The sequence below is a fragment of the Orycteropus afer genome, unplaced genomic scaffold (genome assembly GCF_000298275.1).
Source record: "Orycteropus afer afer isolate SDZICR_OR568_19922 unplaced genomic scaffold, OryAfe1.0 scaffold00062, whole genome shotgun sequence".
Lineage (NCBI taxonomy): Eukaryota > Metazoa > Chordata > Mammalia > Tubulidentata > Orycteropodidae > Orycteropus > Orycteropus afer.
This window is the reverse complement of record NW_006921649.1, coordinates 11,049,491-11,072,897: the sequence shown is the minus strand read 5'-3', so window position 1 is coordinate 11,072,897 and position 23,407 is coordinate 11,049,491. Positions and strand designations below refer to the sequence as shown.

Below are 23,407 nucleotides of genomic sequence, written 5' to 3'. Positions count from 1 at the left end.
CTCACTGCCAACAGCCCAGGCCAGTTGGTCTCTGCTTTGACTTAATGCTAAGGGAAACAAGGCCCTAGTGGGAAAGAAACTGAAGAACAAGCTCAAAAAGTAAAACCTACGAATTCAGACTCTTTGGTTAAAAGTCTCCTTTTTCGTTGGCTGAGATTGATATTCCCATCTCACAAGAACATAAACAGAGGTAGGTGTCATCCAATGATGCTATTTCCTAGGGTCAGTAATTGCTCTGATATCAGGTCTCTCTGCAAGCTATTTTAAGCTCAAATAATCAGCTTTCTTTGAAACTGAGGCTATCTGAAGTTCTAATGGGACAAAAATGCAGAAAAACTTTTATAAAACCAAGTGCTGACTGATGAGGCAAGTTCTTGTATGAAGCTGGAAGGCTTCATTTACATAAACGTTCTGATTGCTAGCTAGAATTTGCTTTGCAAAGCAATTACCAGGTAATTTACTGGTAACTTCCCCAATTCTAGAGAAAATGAACTGATCCCAAGAAAGGCTACAATGACCAACTACAAGTAGAGATTGACAGAAATGCCCCAACTGGAACCTGTTATTGTCGTCATCCTTGGTCTTTTTTATATAAAGACCTCTGGCAGACCCAGTCAAGAGGTGGTTTTGGCTTTCAAATCAAACCCACTGCCTTCCAGTTAGGGAGCTCTGGTGGCATAGTGCCTAAGGCATTTGACTGCTAACCAGAAAACTGATGGTTCAAACCCACCAACCACTCCTCGGAAGGTTGGGCAATCTACTTCCCTAGTGATACTGCCTCAGAAACCCAAGGAGGGTCGCTATGAGTCAGATCTGACTGGACAGCAGTGCATGCATGTGTGCGTGGGTGCCTTGAAGTCGATTCCGACTCATAGTGACCCTGTAGGACACAGTAGAACTGCCCCCATGTGGTTTCCAAGGCTGTAAATCTTTACAGAAGCAGACTGTCTTCCACAGAGCAGATTGTGGGTTTGAACCGCTGATTTTGGGGTTAGCAACTGATTACTTGCTTTTGGCTTACCACCTGTTAAAACAGATGAGATTATCCAGAGGCTGGTATGTAATAAGTCTCCAAAGATTTTTGTTATTGTTAACTAATAACCACAGTTATGGTTTTCATGTTATTTTTTATCTTCACAATGCCATGGAGGGAGGCAGGATCATTCCCAGTTTACTGCTGTAGAGGCATCTAGCTAGAATCTTCCTATTTGGTCTCCAAATCCAGTCATCTTACCACAACATTCCTTTTTCCCATAGTTCACACCCTCAAACATAGTTTTCATGTACCCATTTATGAAACACATGAATCTTTTTTTAAGTTTTTTCAATCTGAATTTGGCATGTTTACATAACACTTAATTCATACTAATTTGACATTTTCCATCAATTCAGTCCATCATTATTGAGATCCTGCTGTGTCAGGCATTGAGTGAACAAGACAGACAAGGTTCCTGCAGTAAAAGCACTTCACTTCTGCCAGGGAAGATAGGCAATGAGCAAATAAGCTGCGAGATCAATTCTAGCTGGTGCTGTTAAGAAAACAAATAGGTTAGTATGGCAGAGAACAGCAAAGGGGGATGTAGCAGCCAGAGAAGACACATTAGCAGTTAATGAGTCAAAGGTAAAAGAGCCAGCAAAGCAAAGGACTACTCCAGACAAAAGAGCTGTAAAGTGACCTGCAGTGGGAAAAGGCAGGGTTAGACAGGAAATGGTGGCATGAGATGAAGGTGTAAACAAGCAAATGCTTGACTGTGTCATGTAGGCAGGCTATCATGTTGTTGTTGTTAGGTGCTATCAAGTCAGCTCTGATTCATAGCAATGTTGCACACAACAGAACAAAATACTGCCCGGTCCTGTGCCAGCCTCACAATCCTGGCTATACCTGAGCCCATCATTGCAGCCACTTTGTCAATCCATCTTGTTGTGGGCCTTCTCCTTTTTTGTTGACCCTCCATTTTACCAAGCATGGTACCCTTCTCCAGGGAATGGTCCCTTCTGACATGATCAAAGTAGATGAGACAAAGTCTGGCCATTCTCACTTCCAAGGAGCATTCCAGCTGCACTTCTTCCAGGACAGATCTGTTAGTTCTTCTGGCAGTTCATGGGACTTTCACTATTCTTTGCCAACACAACTCAAAAGTATCAACTCTTCTTCGGTCTTCCTTATTCATTGTCCAGCTTTCTTTCACATGCAGAGGCGACTGAAAACACCATGGCTTTGGTCGTCGTTGTTATGTGCTGAAGAGTTGGACCTGATTCATAGCAACCCCGCCTTGGGTTGCCAAGGCAGTATCACTACGCAAGTAGATTGCCCCATCTTCCTTCCGAGGAGTGGCTGGTGGGTTTGAACCCCCAGCCTTCTGGTTAGCAGTCAAATGCCTTAGGCACTATGCCACCAGACACCTTAATCTTCAAAGAAACATCTTTGCTCTTCACTTTAGAGATCTTTTGCAGCAGATTTGCCCAGTGCAATACGTCGTTTGGATTTTATTCTGAGGCAGTAATAGGTAGCTGCTGTTGTTGTTATGTGCCGTCAAGTCGGACCTGACTCATAGCGACCCCTCCTTGGGTTTCCGAGGCAATAAGAGTGGCTGGTGGGTTTGAACCACCAGCCCTCTTGTTAGCAGTCAAATGCCTTAGGCACTATGCTACCAGAGCTCTCAATAGATAACTATCAATGGCTTTTTTGTTTTATAAAAACTCTAAGGTACTAATTATGTATAAGGAGCTCTGGTAGCATAGTGTCTAAGGCATTTGACTGCTAACCAGAGGGCTGGCGGTTCAAACCCACCAGCCACTCCTCAGAAGGAAGATGGGGCAATCTACTTCCATTGTGATGCTGCCTCGGGCAATCCAAGGAGGGGTCCCTATGAGTCAGGTCCGACTCGACGGCACATAACAATTATGTATAATCTTAAAAATGCATCTATTTTAAATGTACAGCTGTTATGACAAAGGTATTGTTATGTGCTGTGGAGTCAGCTCCGACTCATAGCGACCCCTCCCTGGGTTCCCCAGGCAGTATCACTATGGAAGTAGATTGCCCCATCTTCCTTCTGAGGAGTGGCTGGTGGGTTTGAACCGCCAGGCTTTTCTGGTTAGCAGGCAAGTGCCTTAGGCACTATGCTACCAGAACTCCTGACAAATGTATACATCCATGTAAATACCATCAGTCAATGTGGTATTTTCTGTCACCCCTACTCTCTTTTGCCTGCTCAGCCAACCGTCTTCTCAATCAGTGGCACAAAGCAATCACTGATCTGTTAGCACTGAATTCTTTTCTAGTTTCACATAAATGGAACCATGTAGTAATGTGCTCTTGTGTGTTCAGCTTCTTTTACTCAGCATACTTTCGAGATTCAGTTCTTGTTGCACTTGTCATCTTTATTGCTAAATACTATTCAATAGTACAGATGCACCATAATTTGGCAATTTATCAAGAGCTTTAAAACTAGAGGTCCCTATCCAGTTTGTTAGCTTACTCCAGCTCCTAAATAATGAATTCGAATGGCAACAATGAGGCCAATGAGAAGGCTGTTACCATTCCAGGCAAGTGTATGGTTCCTTGGTCTCAGTAGTCATATGCTAGTCATATGGAGTCAGATACACCTGCACTCAAATTTACTTAATTTTTCTAAACTGATACATATACATAATATATATATATACACATACATATTATGTGTCATTTTGACATCTTTTACATGTACCATTCAGTGACACTATGTTCATGTTGTGCAACTATCACCACTATGTATTTCCAAATTTTTCCATCAACCCTAACAGTTCAGTCTCCAAGGGCCTCTTTCCTTCTTCCTCCCACCCCTGGGAAACCACAAATACACTTTAGTCTCTAAACATTTGTCTGATCTAGATGTTTCATGGAACTTGAATCATGCAATCTGTCCTTATTTCTTTCAGTACATTTTCAAGGTTCATCCATGTTGTAGCATGTAAAAGGAATTCATTTTTATGTCAAAATTGCTCCATCGTATGTATGCACATTGTTTTTCATCTGTTGACAGACATCTGGGGTGTTTCCACCTTTTGGCTACTGTTAATAGTGCTGCAGTCAACCTTGGTGTGCATGTTCTTGCTTTCAATTCTTTTCGGAATATACCTAGGAGTCACACTGATGCACCCTATTGTTTAATTTTTTGAGGAACATCCAAAGTGTTTTCATACTTCACTTTTCTGAGTTGATTTTAATCTGTAAAAACCCTAGTCATAAAGGGAGACAATGTATGCCAACTGCTAACAAAAGGCACAGAACTTGGGGGACAGTAGGGGGTTCACACAATATGTATTTACATGTTCTTCCTATCCCTTTTTCAAATGTGGGACTAAGACAGCACAGTGCTCTGACACTTGTTTTCCACATACCCTCCACTCCTGACTCAGAAGGTTCACTTAAGTATGACTTGGGCAATCTGTGGGAAACAAGTATTGTAGAGGCAGAAATCTGAGAACCTGCATCCTAGAATATATGACAAATGCAGCCTCAAACACTCTCACAGCACTGTCTTCAATTGGACCAAGTAGCCCAGCTGGAGTTCTAAACTCAGGACCTCTACTGCCAAGTCTTGAGTCTAGGCACCAACTCTTTGGTAGATGTGGCTCTAAGCTACCTTAGACTCTGATACATTCTTTGATCTGCTAATGACCTTCATTTACTAATATACCTTATTTTATTGTCTGGTCAAGGCTAAAGGTAACGGCCCATGAACTCTTGAATCCACGAAGGTAGTTCAAAGCCACGAACTACCTTCACATGATTAAAGATACCAAATGAAAAGCTTCCTTCAGTCAAACAACCAAAGCGTCACTGCTGCTCCTCAGTGCTTTCCAACTGACCTTCACAATTGTGCCCACCCCCCAGGGTCTAATCTAGTCATCCTATAAAGCCCACTGAATAGTAACCCAGTATACACAACTAACATTAACAAGCATTGCTCCCACTGGGCTGTGGTCTCTAAATACCATTTTTTTAAAAAAAGCAGAGACCCTTGGAGAAATGGCTAATCCTAGGTTTAAGGAACTCTGGTGGTATAGTGCTTAAGACGTTTGGCTGCTAACCAAAAGGTGGGCGATTTGAACCCACCAGCCCTCAACGGAAGATGGAGCAGTCTGCTTCCCAAAAGATTTACAGCCTTGGAAACCCAATGGGGGTTGCTGAGTCACAATCAACTCAATGGCAGCGAGCTTGCTTTTTGAGAGGTTTAATATGAACCCGGCACATCTTGTCACACTCTAAAGCAAGGAAGTGCAAAGAGCACTGGGGTCTGTGATAATTAGGAGTAAGCTTAAAACGGATGCCACTGGTCAAAATCAAAGTAACATTAGCATCAAAAAAATGGTAAGTTGAAATACGACTACATAAAATCAATTCGTGATACTTACATTCATTACTTTTGGAGGTTCCTAGGGAGCTCTGGTAGCATAGTGGCTAAGACACTTGCCTGCTAACCAGACGTCTGGCAGTTCAAACCCACCAGCCACTCCTCGTAAGGAAGGTTGGGCAATCCTACTTCCGTAGTGATACTGCCTCGGAAGCCCAAGGAGGGGTCGCTATGAGTCGGGGCTGACTTGACAGCAAAACAACAACAGGGCATTGACCTATCATCCTGTAAACTGATAAATGAATCAACCACAAAGAAACATAATCATATCTTTTCAAAGTTAGTTAAAAATTGAGGCAAAGTGATTATTTTGGTTTAATACATAAGCCCAAAGAAAAGCCTGCAGAGAAATTCATGATATTCTTAAGGACTAAGCCATTAAGACACTTTCCACAACAGACTGGCTTATGGGAAACATTTATACTTAGCCCATCAATAAGTACTAAGAAAGGTAAACTCTGGATCCACCTAACTCAAATATTATTCTTGGTAAATGAACTGTAGCTTTCAATACTAAACAGAATAAAATGGCTTCTCTTACAACTTCCTTCCAGTTTGAATGAAGATTAGTACCAGGATAAAAGGAAATTAGTTTTCTTATTGGTCTTAGAAAACTTCAAAAATGCATTAAACAGAAATAGGGATTCTATTGTGTTTTTCTTTTCATAATGGCCACATTATATTTGCTCGCAGCAATTAAACCAATATATAACTATGTAGTCTACATTGTACAAAGGGAAGGAATTAGTGTTTTTAAAAGTATTTCCAAAATCACAAGCCTATGAAGGTCAATCCTTTAACTTTCACCTAAAAATCTCTGCTTTCCCAAAAGAACAAGTCTTGCCTGGAACCATTTTGAAAGAAGGATCTAATTAGCTATTTAATAAGGAGTAAGAATAAGGTCTACCAATAAGACCAATGGCTTTCCTGCCACATAAACCAAGGTTTAACTGCAGACAGAAAGAAACCCAAATACTGGAAATCCCAGACCTTCGTAATTATATATAATACATAGCCCATATTTATAGGAAACTCCATTATTAAAACTATTAAATGACCAATACTAATAATTGCCTACCATACTTCCTGTATCATACTGTTACTATGTACAATGGTATCTAAGGAAGGAATGAAGCCAGATTTAATATAGTTCTTGGTAGTTTTATCTATGGCAGTATTTGAATACCATAGCATTAACTAAATATATTAACTTAAAGTGTTGATTGATAAGAGTTTGGAGGGTCTTATCAATTTAAAGTAATCTTTTAAACCTCAAATATAGCTGTCCACCATTAAGATCACACGCTAAGACACCCTTTTAAGTTGGAACTTAAGCCACTGCCAGAGGTCACCTTTCAGCCAAATAGATTAGCCTATAAACTCAACAATAAGATGTGTGAGGAATGTGTTCCTTCAAACAATGAACTATAAGAGACCAAATGGTCAACACTTTCACAAAAGCAAAGATGAGAAGGCAAGGAGGGGCAGGAAAATTGTATGGGAAACAGGACAGGTGAGGTAGAAATGGTGAGTGCCGATACATTACAGGGATTGTAACTAGTACTACAAAACAATTTGTATATAAATTTAATGGGATTCTAATTTACTATGAGTTGGAAATGACTCAACGGCACCTAACAACAACAACTGTGTAAATTTAAACTTAAGACACAATGGTAAAAACAACCAAAAGTGTGTACCGTCCTTTAAAATGGAGATACTTTCCCATGAAATAAAGTAGATTGAATATTTAACTCTATCTCCTGAGCCCATCATTAAAGATTCAAGTAGTCCCCAACTTATAATGGGGTTCTGTCCTATCAACTCCATCGTAAGGCAAGCATCTAGTTTTATTATGGTCATTTATTATCAGTATCTTCATAAATTCAATCTGTCTTTGAGAGTCGGAAACATTACATATAAAGTTAGATATGATGACATCTCCAAATTACATGCCACAACACTGTATGTAGTACATATTAATGACAATGACTGCAACTATAAACCCACCAACAAGTAGCACAATCCAAAGACAATGAAAGAGTAAAATCAACAGGGTAAGAGTTAGGGGAAAGGAAAAATGAATAAACAATTCCAAATGACCCGTTACTTCAGACTTTAATCCCTAAGGAGCCAAGGAAGAGCACTCAACTGGAAGTTAAAAATATAACAAACATAAATGTGAAAAGACAGGAAATAAAATCTAAGTTAGTTAAAAATGGAGGCAACTGAGAAAAAAGGGAAAATTAATTACCTTATTCAGATGAGGAACCCTGGTTGAGAAAATGCTCTCCAGATGACTTAACATGACAGATTTTCTTTAGCAGTAAGCCTGGGCACATAGGTTCCAGAAAATCTGGAAACCTGCTTTCATAGTTTCAACTATTAACTATTATCAGGAAGTGACAGTGTATGAAAACTAAATCCTGAATCTTAAACAAGATCGATATGTTCATAAAATGAACTGCTATATAGATTGGTTAACTTTTGGAGGGGTAGGGCAGGGACTGTTTCTACTAAGTTTTAGGGATACTGTGATATTCTTAACTGTACATTTTCTTTGACAAAGTGTAAGGAGTGTTGGTAAGTAAATAGAGAAACAGTGCTACTTTATTAAAATACTGAGTTTATTTCACATGTATATTTTTGTCTCCCCACCATTTCCATTTGTCTGACCACTGCTACTACTATGTCCTATCATAACATTCCATACATACTTAAAACCAAGCAAAGGGTGGAGTTCCATCTTTAAAAACTAAACAGGCATTTTGGACAACACATTCTTGGCAAAGGAACCTGGACAACATTTATCAGACATGGTAGGGAAAGTTCTCACTCTGCATTATAAAAAAGGACAGCCAGATATCAACTGTTACAGAAATGAAATAAGACGGAAAATTTTAACAAACTGTTTAAACTATTTTTTTTAAAGAGACTTCCTCCACTGCCAGAGATCTTGAATAGCCTGGAAAAAAAAAAAAAAATGTGGTTAAAAAACCACAACACTGCATAGACATCAATAAACCATGTCTTTTCACATAGTTCAATGTATCTCTTTTCCATTCTACCACCAAAAAGGTTCACATTCTAGATAATTAAGAACTGATTTTTAAAAAATTTATATTTATACATTATAATTTCAAAAACTTTAAATTCTGATAGCCAAGTAATTAATTCCTTGTAAGCAGTTAATTATATTAAAATACATTTAACAGCTTAGAGATTTTATTTTAATTAAGGAGATCAAAGAAGGGTTGAAGACCAGTATGGCCAACATTTGCTGACCTTAATTTGCTAAGATCAGCTTTAGGACTGCCAGATATAGCAAATAAGAATAATACTCAGTTAAATCTGGATAGACATTTCTATTATTTTTAATACATTTCTAATTACATATGCATATATACGTCAAGATAAAAATACTGTAAGTATTCACATACTGTTTTTAAATCTGAAAAAATTTAAGTATCTAAATTATATTCCTCCTTTATATTTCCCCATTGATTCAGCTTTCCTTAACAGTTCCTTGTTTTATAGTAATTACTTATGCAAGTCCTTAGTTACAATCTTATTTTCCATTTACATTGTATCATAGCTTCCCATTCTACTTATTTCGTTTGTCCACTGAACATTCATTAATGAGAAATCACTTTCAATGTTGGCATTATGAGCTGGCTAACAAATATGTACTGGCATGTTAACAGAGACACGCTCTTCAAATCAGATTTGTTGAAGTATGTAACATCTTTCATGTCATAACTTGCTCATCCATTCTTCAAGATCACACTGCATCTCTTAATCAGTGACTTTTTAAAAAATGCTGTCATCAATTTTTATTTGATTCTTCAACATATGATTCCTCTCACTCCCATCGTAAAGTGTATTTAGGAACATCCATATAAAAGAATCTGATTCTTCAAGGGTTAAAATCCATTTCAAATGGTAGTGTGCAATCATTAACCACTTCAAGCTGGAATTTTTTCTCCTGCTCTTAAGTAATGTGCCTTTTTAGGAACATCCTTGGAGACTGTAGGCACTCTCTAAAAGATTCATCAAGTTTCTATAAGCAACAGAGCACACTTTGTTCAGTGACACTGCTCATCTTTCAGTGCTGTTGCTAATGATACTGAAAACTATTAACAAGAATTAAGTAGCCTTCAAACAAAGATGTATTTTAAAAATGTCATCAAGAAAATAAGAACTTTGGAATCTGGACATTCTGGAGCCATGGAGGCTGGATGGAATCCCTGAAACTATTGCCCTGAGATAATCTTTAACCTTAAACCAAAAATACCCCCCCCAAGGTCTTCATAAAACCAAACAATAGCTTAAACTAAGTATCCTGCCTTGAGCATTATGCTCTTTTAAGGACTATCTAAATTGAATACAGCAACTACAAAGACTTGATAGAAAACTTAGGGGCAGTCAGTTTCTGTCAACTGGGCAGGAACAACTCAGAAAGGATAGACATGAATGGTTGCACAATGCAAAGAATGTAACCAATGTCACTAAATTAGACATTTAGAAACTCCAATTGCTGTGTTTTGTTGTATGTATTTTCAACAAAAATTTTAGAAGAATTTTAGGGGCTTTTTCTTCAGTAAACGTTTCAGTTGTTTGAAATAAACCTTATTTGTTAAAGACAAACGATTTCTAGAAAAGTGAATTTTTATGCTTTGTGATTACTTGCATCAGTGGCTATATCATAAAAGTGTAAAGATAGCCTAATACATATGGAAAGCAACTTGAACTTCTGGTGTAATCACTTATTCACCTGAACTTTCCTTATATTGGGTACTAGATGAAAACATACATATTATGGTAGTTGTGTTTTTATGCTGGATTATACCTTTTTACTACTTTTGATACTGAATGAATTGTACACTGCAGTTTCAAAGGACTGTTTAATAAAATCACTATTGAAAAAATTCACAAACTTTAAACTTGCATTTTGGTGTTTTAACTACAAATCAAAAATCGAACAGGAACCCCAAGAATTAAAAAAATTAAATTTGATACTTTCACAGCTGTGCAACTGCATCTATCTCCCACAAGTCCAAACTCAGCAACTTCCAATTTTTCTAGATTCATACTTCATACAGAGGTTGAACCAATGAGGAGAGTTTTGAACCTGGAACTATTAAATGAACTAGTGTTACCATTTAAAATGATTTAAGCACCAATTACTGTGGGGGGGAGGGGAGAATGTCTCTAAACCAAACATAATACCAGAGTGTCCATTCCCATTCACAGGGACCCCCCCCATTGGGTTTCCAAGGCAGTCAGTCAATAATTACGGAAGTGTGACTGGTTCAACGTGGAGTTTGAACTTGAGCTGCCCGCCTTCTGATTAACAGTCAAATACCTTAGGCACTGTACTATCAGAGGTCCTTGGACCTTTAGAGAATCCTGACAAAAAGAAACATGCTTCCACACTTTTTTTAAACAAGCTGAATGCAAATAAACAGTGGAAATTAATATTTCTATTGATAAAATCCCTCATGTTAAGAATCACAAACCGACAGCTGAATCAAGTTAATATACTGAACAACTAGCTTGGCTACTCGCTGCCAGATTTTACCCTTTAGGTTGATTTCAGCAAAACAAGCTTCTCATAAGATCTACAGAGAAAATAGTCTTCTCTATCAACCTCAAGAAAGCAAAGACCAGACTGCCCCAAGTAGCCAAATGGAGCAAGGAAAACCACAGCTCATTTCCTTAGCCAGTATTGTGCCAAAAGTAGAACTGAGATAATTTACCAACTATATAAAAGTTGGGGAAAATATACTAAATAAAATCTTCTCAGTCTCTGCCAAAGAAATTCTTAAGAGTTTCCATGCATTTAATCCGAAGTATTGTCTCTGTGGTTAAGACTTTTTAAAAGAAGCCAACATTTAGAGACTAAAAGGAGAATCGTAATAAATCACAGTAAAATATTTGGATTTGGTCATGTCTCCAGAAAATGTAGTTACCTCCTGGTCAGTCATCCGGAAGCAATTCTTCACATAATTGATGAATTTGGCTTCCACTTTGGGAAGAGAACCACCCTATTGAGACAAAACCATTATTAAAAGTAAGTATAGAAATAGTTTTGAGTGCTTTCAAGTTGAGATTCCTCAAAGATTTGCATGCTGTTGTAAGAATTGCATCCCAACAGCATATTATAAGAATACTGAGTCCTTTCTAGACCTTAGCATACTCTTTACTACTAGTGGAAACTTTAGGACCCAGGTCTTTCAAAGCAGTACTTCTATACTAAAAGGTTCAAATTCTCTCTAGCCTGCCACTCTAGGAATTACACCTGAGTCTACAGGCACTCAACTATGACAACTTGGCTGCCCACTTTATCATTTACACAAATCTATTTTATTATCACTCAGAAACAAATACAAAACAACCACACGCCTCCTCTGGATCCCTATATATACACACAAGTGACTAGTTTAACATATTTTAAAAACATTGAGAAGACATCAGAATGGTAAAGGAACCATGGCACAAAAACGAATTAGGCATGGTCGAAGATAGGCAACTGCCTGCATCACCTAGCAAATAAACCTCACTGTAACAACTTCCATTTTAAAATTATTGTCACATACAATTCTTATTTGATTATTCAAATATTTATTGAACAGCTAGGGAGATACAAAGTTTATAAAACATGGTAAAAAATGTGAGGTAAATGCACAAATAAGAGAGCAGAGTATGGTTTACTGAATCATAGCAGTCATAAGAGTGCTTTAGGAAATCAAGAGTGAGATTGCTTCCAGCCTACAAGGAGGCATGGGTGGGTGGCAAATCAGGAAAGGGGATTGAGATTAAAATAGAAGACTTCAGTCTGGATTGTTGATGATACTCAGTATGGACTATATTTGTCTCTCCTTTTCCTCTCCCCATCTTTGGGCTTAATTTACCAGTAGTGCCCAGGACTGTTCAATGCGCCTGCAATCAAACCAAGGAGATAGGACCATATTAAAATGGGGGGGAGGGGTATCCAAAAGATGTCATTTTAGCACTGTATGCGAGGAATAAAGTCAAGCAGTGATACCACAAAGGTTAAAAAGGTTTACAGTAGAAATAAAGCAAAAACAAATACATTCTGGTTCTAAAATTCCAGTTTTCCAATTCACTCATCACTGCACAAGAGAGGAAATCTATTGAAGTAATGTAGAGCCTACCAAGCTCAGGGAAAACATGGGAGAGTCAGCACTTTTCCCTCACCACAATCATTGGGGCCTAAAAGTAACTCATAGAATTAAAGCTTCTTTCAAAAGCATTCTAAGACATTTAAACCAGTTCCATACGCTGCAAGTCCAGAGGTTCACTAAATTTTATTAAGTCCCTAAGTAAGTAGCAAGACAGTTAAGAGCTAATCTTCTTATGTTACAACCATTAAAGAGAAAAAGACTAGATGTAATTACTCAAATTCAAGTCAGTACCGCTTGTATTGATTGGTGACACCTTGTATGCCAAAATAAAAATGACTCAGTTTGCCGGGAAATGCTTTTGACTATATCCAATCATGAGTAATTATATACTTGTAACTTTAAAGCCAAGCACTCTTACTCTTCCAGCTGTTTGCAATTTTATGCAAGATTCATATGCCCTCTGCTGGTTATCCAGCATATCTCACAACCAATTAGATAAATGAGCAAAGGGAGATGTTCTCATTGATCATTTAAGGTAAGATGTGATGTTTTACAGTAAGTTTTCTTATTGTAAAAATAAAAGTTTAACTTCATACAATATATCAACTAGTTATATTTTTTAAAAGAAATAAAAAAGAAAAGCCCTACTTATCCAACTCCTAAGAGTGTGAATGGGTCAGACCTATTCAGTTTAAGAAAAGATTTTACTTACTTTTTCTATACTTGCTTGCATTTTTGCTTTAATGTCTTCTACAGAACTAGGTCCTTTTGGTGTTTTAGGAGTTTTTTCCTGTTTTTTGAATGATTCTTGACCCTGGAAAGATAGGTGAATTTCAAAAGATCTTTTCAATTTAAAAAAGACCCAACCCCAGACTTTACAATGTTCCATAAAATTACTCTGTCACCACCTGTAAGTTGCCATTAGAAATAAATGCATGTGTGTACAATTTTGCTTAGGGAATAGGAGTAATTTGGGCTTATGTTACATTATACAGACACACACAGTCAGTTCTGTACTTTCAGGTTAATCATCAAAAATGAAGCCAGGAAGCCAACTTGATGCCAGAGGCTCATCATCCAAGAGCAATTTAATAACAATAATCTCTATCGGTAAGGGCTCAGGTATCGAATATTCCAACATGCAGCCAAGGCCTCTGCTCTATGCTGATACATGTACCTTTTAAAAAAGCAAGATTCCTTATAAGAAACAAATGTTCACAATATTATAATAAAAATCTCCCTGCTGGTTTCCTTCCCCATTCCAATAGCCTTCTCTTCTACCTAGCTAGTATCTATCTAAAACAATGAATGATTCCCAACAATTGCACTTCAGCTCTATAAAACACCAAATACAGGTACTGTCCAAAAGCTCGTCAAATTTCAGACAGACTATAGATTATTCCACAACAGAATCTTAACTTGTTCTGAAGTTAAATGAAGCCTGATTTGTTGTCACTTACTTTTGATCTTGGTGTTGATGGTTTTGAGTCTTTTCCATTCTGGTTTGATTTTTGTGCATTTTTGGCTGGATTATCCCGTACAGACTGCAATTAGAAATTAATCGTTATCAATGTCCCTGATATAACAGGCATATCAGGGTAAATAAAACCATCCCAAACGACCTAAGGAAAGATGCACAAAGGCTAAGATATTGAGGGAGAAGGCCACATGGATGAAGAAAATAAATTTCCTAGTACAATAACGTTTTCTAAACAGGATCAATTTTAAATAGCAGTTCACCATTTCTTTCCAAGCCAGTTTTTACTAACTACAGAATAATAGCACTAGAAAATGTCCATTATTTTTGGAACAACTGTTATGATGACCTCGTGACACTATCTACTTACTTTCTTCACTGGAGCTTTTTCTTCAGTTTCATCATCATCAAAATCATCATCATCATCACTACAAATGAAGTAAGCATCATTACTACTGATTCAATGCACTCATAAACCTAAAAAGGCTAGTTAGAAAATTAATCAGTCTATAGTAAGTTTAAAGCATAAAGGACCTTTCAAAAATTTGTAGAGTTGATAGAAATTAGAGATCTAAATAAATATAAAGATAGCCCATTTATGGGTCAACTGACCTACTATTAAGATGGCAAGATTTCCCAAATTGATTTACAAACTCAAGCATACCCATCAGAATCCTAGCTGGCTTATTAGAAATTGACAAGCTGTCCTGAAAATTCATACAGAAATAGAACTCAGACTAACCAAAACAATCTTAAAAATTATATATATATATATACACACACACACATATATATACATATATATATATATATACACATATATATATATATCTGCATGCAAAGGAATGAATTTGGACTCATACTTCACAGCATATACAAAAATTAACTCAAAAGTATCAAATATCTAAGTGTAAGAACTATCCAATTCTTAGAAAAACATATATGGGTAAGTAAGTCTTTGTAAACTTACACTTGCCAGTGATTTAAGGGGTGACAACAAAAGAATAACCAACAAAAAGAAAAAGCAGATAAACTTTACTTCACAAAATTAAAAGCTTAAGACAATTCACAGAATGGAAAAAAATAACTAATGATAAATTGTAACACAGACAACTCAATTTAATGAAGAGGGAAAGAAAGAAAGAAAAGACCTTTCTCCAATAAAGACAGATAAATGGTCAACAAGCACATGAAGGTGCTATCACCAGGTTACGCAAATCAAAACTGTAGTAAGATACTACTTCAGCTCCACTAGGATAACTAGGACGATAAAAAGTCAGACAATAACTAGTGCTAGGAAGGATGCAGGAAAACCGAAAGCTCCACACACTGATGGTGGTAATATAGAATGGCACAGGCATTTCAAAAAGTCTGACAGTTCAATTAAACAGTTACTATGACCTACCCATGCCACTCCTAGATACATACCCAACAGAACTGAAAACACGCCTATAGAGAGTCACATGTAAATACAGTCCTTTAAGCAATTTTAATGGTTGATTTTGTCATTTAAAGATTTTGGTCTTAGAACCCAAATCCTGTCATGTGCACCCCCTGTACAAAGAACATGATGACAATGTTTCCTATAAAAATCCCTATCAGACAGTTTTTCTTTATACATTAGTTTTAACAGCCAAATGTGAATCCCACACCAGACAATTTCCATCACTAACACAGGACCCACCGCTTAATATTTCCACCTAGCAAGTATTTCAACTAACAAACCAAACTTAATGCATAGCTTTACACTTTCTTTGCCATCTACTTTGGGCCTCTGTCATCTCACCAATGGAAATTTCTAAGATTTGTCCCCCCTCAAGCATCCATTAACTATCCCTTATCATAACGTAATTTTGACCACCCCTTGTAAGAAACTTGCTCATTCATACCATATACTTTTATTTCTCACTCAACACCTAACTTAAAAGATAAGTATCTAACATGAGACACAGAAGACTAGAACACAAATCTAACTATAATTAAGATCAGGAATTGCTCTTGAAAATGAACCCTGGAATTATCTCTCTAAAATAGAAGTAATCTTCTAAAACCGGAGTAGGATCACTCCACCAGTCAGGTTCCATTCCAAAGTTTCAGTGAAAATGATTGTATTCAAACTCAGTGACTGCTTTAGGACATTCATTTGTAAAACTGCCAAAATACTCGAAATTACCAAAGGTTAAATCCAAGTCTTAATAACATCCAGATTTCTCATTTCTATTCTTAGCCCATTCCCCATTCTTCTACTGGATTATGTCAATTCTTGCAAATAAGGATTATCAGTGCCAAACACTTATTATTTTGACTTTGTAAGTCTGATATACAGAATTTGAACTTGTAAGCATTTTACTACTCAACCTTTTCCTTTTATTTTCTGCCTTCAATGTCATGCTTAAAGGAGTTTGCTGTGCGTGTGTGTGTTTTAAAATAATGACCAGCTTGGTTATTTGAAATTATTGAAAATCTAACTTCCAAAGTTGGTAGCCTCTCTCTACACCTTTCTTAAAGATTCTACTTAAAGAATATATGTCTGTGTGTACATACATGTGTACACAATGTATACACAAACACAAATATATACACACACACCTGGGAAATGAGAAACAAAGTTCACAGGCAATTGAAAATTCAATGTTAGTATTAATTTTATTAGGCCCCCTGGTGGCACAATGGGTTAAGTGCTCAGCTCCTAAATGAAAGGTCAGCAATTTGAACTGTCCAACGACTTCACGAGAGGCCTGGTAATCGCCCATAAAGATTATAACCTAGAAAACCCTATGGAGTTCTATTGTCACACGGGGTTGTTATGAGTCAAAAATTGACTCAGTAGTACCCAACAATAACATTAGTACTTTATTCCATAGGTTGAATGTAGCTGTTTTATTCACAGCTTAATTAACATATCAAATCTTGTTTGCAAGCACATTTTTAATTCCCCAAGAAAATCTCATTTTTTTAATATTTTATTTTGGTACCTGGGTCAAATACACTCAACAAATGCTGCATACTAACTTCTGAAGATTCAGAATACATGGCAGGATTTTAAAGGCTCACTAATCTCAATAATAAGCAATTATCTCAAACTGACCACATGCCCTTTAACTGTTCATTTTCACAGAATGACTTTTTTCCCCATAAAAATTGCCCCAGAGGTACAACTATGTCAAATTTCTAAGTGTTACTACTTACTCTTCATCATCATCATCGTCGTCATCATCATCATCGTCATCTTCGTCAGCAGCAAGTTTTACTTTTTTCTTAAAGAAAAATATATACTCATGAACAAGAATTGATCCTAATCACCAAAGATAAGGCCAGAATAACAGCTCTGTAGTAAGAATACATCTATACCTGTGGAACTTTGTTACCACTGGCAGGGGCCGATCGCTTTCCTGATATACTTAAGAGCTTCACATCTTCCTCCTCTTCATCATCTGACTCTGCATCTTCTTCCACAGCTAAAAGATAGGTTATTTGCCACTATGAAAACTCAACAAAGCAAGAACTCAAAGAAAGAGAAGATTTATTACTATGACCATATAAAAACAAATTCTGCTAGAAAAATGGCAAACGGGAACAGGAATTTAAAAGTAAATTCTTGGTGCAAATGCTCATTGCTAGGTTTTAATTACAAAGTTGTTGTTATATGCCATAGAGTCAGCCCCGACTCATAGCGATCCCTCCTTGGGTTTCCGAGGCGGTATCACTTCCTTCCGAGGAGTGGCTGGTAGGTTTGAACCGCTAGCCTTCTGGTTAGCAGTCAAGTGCCTTAGGCACTATGCTACCAGAGCTCCGCTTCCTTAACTGTGAATAACTAGATTCACAATTGAACCTATTATATACACAGAATACACACATTTTTAAAAAATTTGCCAACAAGTAACTCCATTAAAAAGAATAAACAAAACAACATAATATACAGACAACGTACCTACTAAGTGCTGTCCACTGATATGCACAGGCCCTGAGCCACACTTCAACCGTAAGACCACAGGTGGTGTTATTTCAAAACCCCCAAGGGAGACCTAAAAGTGAAGGGAAAAAAAGACTAAATGTTTGCTATAAAGCCTGTTCATAACTCCCTGAAGTCATCTTAAAACCAACAATACATTACCTTAACTACTTAAAAAAAAAAAAGTTTGCCTTGGGCATCATGCTCTTAAGAACTATCTATATGGGACTAAATTGACAACAGCCTCGCAAATCATGAGATAAGAACATTAGGGGGCATTGAGTTCATGTTAATAAGGAAAGAACAAGTCAGAAAAGGAGGGTACAAATGGTTGCACAACTAGAAAAAGGTAATTAATGTCACTAAATTGTATATACGTAGAAACAGTTGAATTGTTGTGTTGTTCTGTGTATATTCTCACAAACAATTAAAATTTAGAGGAAAAAAAGGGAAAAGCTCCCAACAGCCAAAGCCAGAACAATTTAAACAACAAAATAAAACAGTACTGAATTAAAAAAAAAAAAAATCAATCACAACTGACTTACAGTGTTAGTATAACAGATGTTCTAAGCAAAACCCAGTTTTTTCACCTTTGAAGCAAAACCATTGTGTTCAAAATTTGATCATTTACCCCTCTAACACAGCAAAGCAACTCACTGCTGTGAAATCTGATCTGACTCATGGCAACCCCTCCCCTTGGCGGTATATCCCCAGGCAAGTAGATTACCCAACCTTCTTTCCAAGGAGTGGCTGGTGGGTTTGAACCGCCAGCCTTCTGGTTAGCAGTCAAATGTCTTAGGCACTACACCCCCGGAGCTCGCCATTTACCCCTATTACCAGTGACTAAAGGGAGAAAGAACTGCCAAATAAAAGAACCCTCTCTAGCTCCTTGGTATAATCTAAAGGACAGCTGCTGCAATGCAAAAGAATTAGCCCTTGACATAAAATCAAGTTTAAGTATCCTTACCGTTGGCTGTACAGACATTTTCAAAGTTGCCAGCGTTACTTTAATTGGGCTGCCTTCGTAATTCATTGCCTCTGCTTCAACAATGTGCAATTCATCCTTTGCACCAGCCCCTAAACTGACCTGTGAACCAAATAAAAACAAAAGTTCAACTTCTCAAGTTCTAGCTATTTTACAAACCTCTACCCTAAGATATTAGTTTTAAAAAAGTGAATTATAAACTCGCTAGAAGACTAATTTGTGCACAATGCCAAGTTTTGTATGGCCTGGTAAACCAATTTCTCGTATTTAGTACATTTGAGGAAATAAAAATGCATACACACAGTATAGATCACCTCACCTACTACTAAAGCTGACCGGTAAGCTAGTCTCTGTGGGGAATGTAAAAGATTATAAAGGCTTTATAAATACAGGTAAAGAAATAAAGTATATAAATATGGTATTGAAGAGTAATATAAACAAACTTTATGATTACCAAGTGATTGGGGGGAAGATGCCAAGTTTTATACCACAGGTAATAACACAATCAAGTTATACAGATGCTACTATCTTGTAAGCAGTCAGGGAAACAAGAAAAAACCTTAAGCAACATGAATGGGAAAAAAGGTTGAATAGTTAATTCTCAAAGTTTAATTACCGTTCTTAAAGATAACTGGTGCTCATTTTCATCATTATCCACCTTAAAGTGATAATCTTTGTCAGCCTTTAGTTCACAACCTGTAAATGAAGAAAAAAGCAACTAACAAGAGTAGAAAAGTAACACCTAAAGTGTGGGTAACCAAAAACAAAAAGGTTAGTAAGTAATTTTTCACATTTTACTGATTATCAAAGAGCAAGACAGAATGATCTTTTAGGATGCCTTGAACACAGACTTCCATACACATCAAATAATATTCACTTACAGGGCTTTATAAAGTCCCCTTTCCCATCATTCCATTTCATTCTCAACTATACCACAAGACAGACAGTACCACTCTGCAAATGAAAACTAACTCAAAGATTTATTTACTACATTTGGAATTTAAACTACTACCTGAGGCCAAACCAAATGTATAATGCTGATAATGTCCTACCATTTTTAAAATTGGAATCATCTGTCTGAACTTCCAAGAAAAGTGGTAAATTAGAAATGGGGACGGCTAGGAACAAAGCCTTACTACTTAATACATCTATACTCCTGTTCCATGAATAATTTGTTTAAAATGAGATCTAATAATTCCATTATATTACTATCTAATAATCACTGGTATATAGTGTCACTGCCCAGTAAACAAAATTTCACCATGGGAAGTGAAAATTTTGGGCAGAATTTGCACTTACTCCAAAACTAAATCTTAGGTAGGCCTGGCTGGCCACAAGGTAAAGACTTCAGCAACTCAGTTTCTTTAGATTGAAAATCAAAACAGGACTCTTCTTAACTAAAGTGGGTTGAGGGGAGGGCGAGTGGAGAGAGAAAATCCAAACCCTAGTATAGAATTACAAGTTGTTAGCAGCCCCAGCTCTTCCGTTTGTTGTCCCAAACTGAACTCTCTGCACGTTTTTCATCTTTAAAATAAAAGCTACTTGACCCATGAAAAAGGACTCTCTCTTTCCGTCTTCCCCCAAAACTCTATGGAGGAGTATGGATTCAGAGCTAGTCTCCTTTTACCTATAATCTTGGGCAAATCACTACTTCCTGAGCTTCAGAAACATCCTCTGCAAAATGCAGCTAACTCCGTCTACTGCAGTCAAATGGGGGGGGGGAGAACGACACACTGCCATCAAGTTGATTCCGACTCCTAGCGACTCTTTACGAATAGAACTGCATCACAGATTTCCAAGGCTGCAAATCCTTACGAAGGCAGACCAGCTAAGGGTTCGAACCGCCCTTTTAGTTAGCAGCCGAATGCTTTAACCACTGCACCCCCAGAGCGCCTTGAAACAGAAAAAGGTCACTGTAAATGATCACTAAGATCACTGTAGATGTACAACGCTGAACAAAGTCCCCCATAATTCTGGTGCTACTGGCCACTTCATCTAACATTTCCCGCCCAACAGACTTAAAACACAAACTCCCAGGCATGGGGTGACAGACACTAGTAATCCCCGGATGTTGCGCCCACACCCCCTCCTTCACCCAACCACGTGGCAACCACGTGCTCCAAGTGGTAGCACTGCCACACACACTCCGCCGTGCCTCCCCTCCCCCCGTAACTTGCCGAGGAACCCAGCCTGAGGCTCAGTACTACAGCACGGGGCTAAGAACTGTGGGCCAGGGAATCGTACACTAGGCTGTAAGTACCTCTCCTCTCCTCCAGAAAGGGGGTCCATGCCCCACACAAATCCATACAATCTACTGAACCAAACACCCTGGGATCAACAGCAACGATACCAGCCCCACAAATCCACAAACTTCCAGCAAAAGAAAAAAAAAACGCTCGGAGATCTATCGCTTACGCAGGCAACGCCGAACTTTCAGTAACTTTCGGTTCCACGTTGCCTCAGGCCCCGGGCCTGGGATCGCTCACGCCTCAGACTACAGGCCGCTCCTCCTTTCCACCCCATCATGCTGCTGGTTCTTGCAAGCGCAGGCATCATCCTCCTCGCGCCCCATCTCTTATGCTCCAGGGTCCCAGCAGTTAGCTTCCCACTCCCTTCAGATATCCAGCCTGTTTAGCTTTCTCCACTAGCTCAGCCCAGCCTAGGTCGGATTCCCGCCCCCCCACCTCAAAGCCACTAGGCCCTGCTCGGCATGTCTCCAACCCCCTCCAGCAGTTACCGAAAAGATAGTTTTGGGGCCTCAGGGGGCTCATGTCCATGTCCATCGAATCTTCCATGAGGTGGTGGCACGCACTTAGGTGGGAAAGAAGGAGGACGGAGATAAACCACTACTGTTTCTCAGAACAGCCGCGCAGGACGGAATCGCACCAGGGAAAGGACGCGGGCACTCTGCGCATATATATAGCCCCAGGAAGTCTCGCGAGAGCTGCCCAACTACCGCCTCCGCGCGCGTGCTCGGGAGCCCTGCTCCCTGTGAGGGCTCTCTCGCGCGCAAGCGCCCTTCAAGCCCACTCTTTTATATTTTGCCCCCCACCTTCTCCAGGTACTTCGCGGGCTCCCATCGAGCACGCGCATTTCTACCCCGCCGCAGCGGCTGCCGTCGCCGCTTATGCACATGCGTAGTTTCCCCTTGTCGCGCGCGCTTCTTAACTCGAGTCTTCCACGTCCTCTCCCGCTCTGGCGTGCATCAAAAGCCTGCGCAGCCCACCCTGTAAAATGGCGACGGTAATCCTTGGCTCATTATTTAAAGATGGGTGACACGATTGTAAATGAACCAGAAAGCTTCTCGGTTCTTCTTTTCCTGCCCTCTTGTGTCCCGCAGGCCTCCACACAGGCATAATCAGGATTTTTGGCATACCTGAAGCCCTGAGCTCGGAGCTGTTTCCCCGAAGTTAAAGCTTCAGATGCCAGAGACCTAGCAGACTACGGATTATTCTTTGTTGAATTTGAGTTGGTGTAAAAAGATTTAGCTTCGGACCAGACTTAATCAATTGTGTTTTCATAGCTCTGCCCCCAAAGTTTCATGTTGTCCTAAGGCCATAAGAAAAGGAGCTCTGGTGGCACAGTGCCTAAGGCATTTAACTGTGAACCAGAAGGTTAGTGGTTCAAACTCACCAGCCGCTCTGCGGAAGGAGGATGAGGCAATCTACATCCGTAAAGGTTTACTGTCTTGGAAACCTAATGGGGGTCCCTATGAGTTGGAGTAGACTTGATGGCAGTGAGTTTGGTTTTTGGTTGATAAGGCTATAAGAAGGGAGCTTTGGTGGTGCAGTGCCTAAGGCATTTCATTGCTAACTAGGTTGGCGGTTCAAACCCACCAGCAGCTCAGCAGAAGAAAGATGGTACAATCTACTTCCATTTACCACCTGGGTAACCTAATAAGCGTCGTTATGAGTCAGAATCCCTTGATGGCAGTGAGTTTGGTTGTTTTATGTTTTTTTGTTTGTTTTCTTTTTTGAGGGCTAAAAGGGAGGCTAAATCATTCTCTGCCTATGAGCAGGACAGAGACCATGTTCCAGACAGTGGAGATTTTTAAAGGGTTGTGTATTCATAATATGGTCCGACAAAAGGCTCTGGGAGGCAGAAACCTTTTCCTTGCCCAAATGAATGAAGTAGTGAGATGGAACTGGTTCACTAGCTCCAAGTTCAATGCTTCATCTTAGAAGAGGTTAGAGGGGTATTATGTGGGACCAGTCTCTGAGACAGTGCAGCTCTTAATCTTTAGCGTTCCTTAATACAGCAGATGACTGGTAAAAAAATAAACCTTAATTAGAATCTGTGGGACTGAACCTGGAAGTTAGCATCTTAAACAAGCTACACTTTAATAAACACCAAGGACTTGCAGCCCTTGGCACCAACCAGTACCTTTTGAAGTTCCCCTAATCTCTTTTACCTTAACAGATAAAACAATAAGAATGATGAGGCACA

At 38.7% G+C, this 23,407-nt stretch overlaps 1 protein-coding gene across 1 annotated transcript; it reads right to left on the bottom strand.

Moving 5' to 3' along the window:
* Positions 1-8,325: 8,325 nt before the first annotated feature.
* On the bottom strand, positions 8,326-21,756 carry NPM1 (nucleophosmin 1). The gene is made up of 11 exons (XM_007939763.2): positions 21,699-21,756; positions 19,578-19,657; positions 18,944-19,063; positions 17,956-18,049; positions 17,376-17,482; positions 17,214-17,281; positions 14,395-14,452; positions 14,008-14,091; positions 13,260-13,361; positions 11,372-11,446; positions 8,326-8,364 (listed from the first exon to the last, which is right to left on the bottom strand). Exons 1-11 carry the CDS (start codon positions 21,754-21,756, stop codon positions 8,326-8,328), a joined length of 885 nt encoding a protein of 294 aa, XP_007937954.1.
* Positions 21,757-23,407: the final 1,651 nt, after the last annotated feature.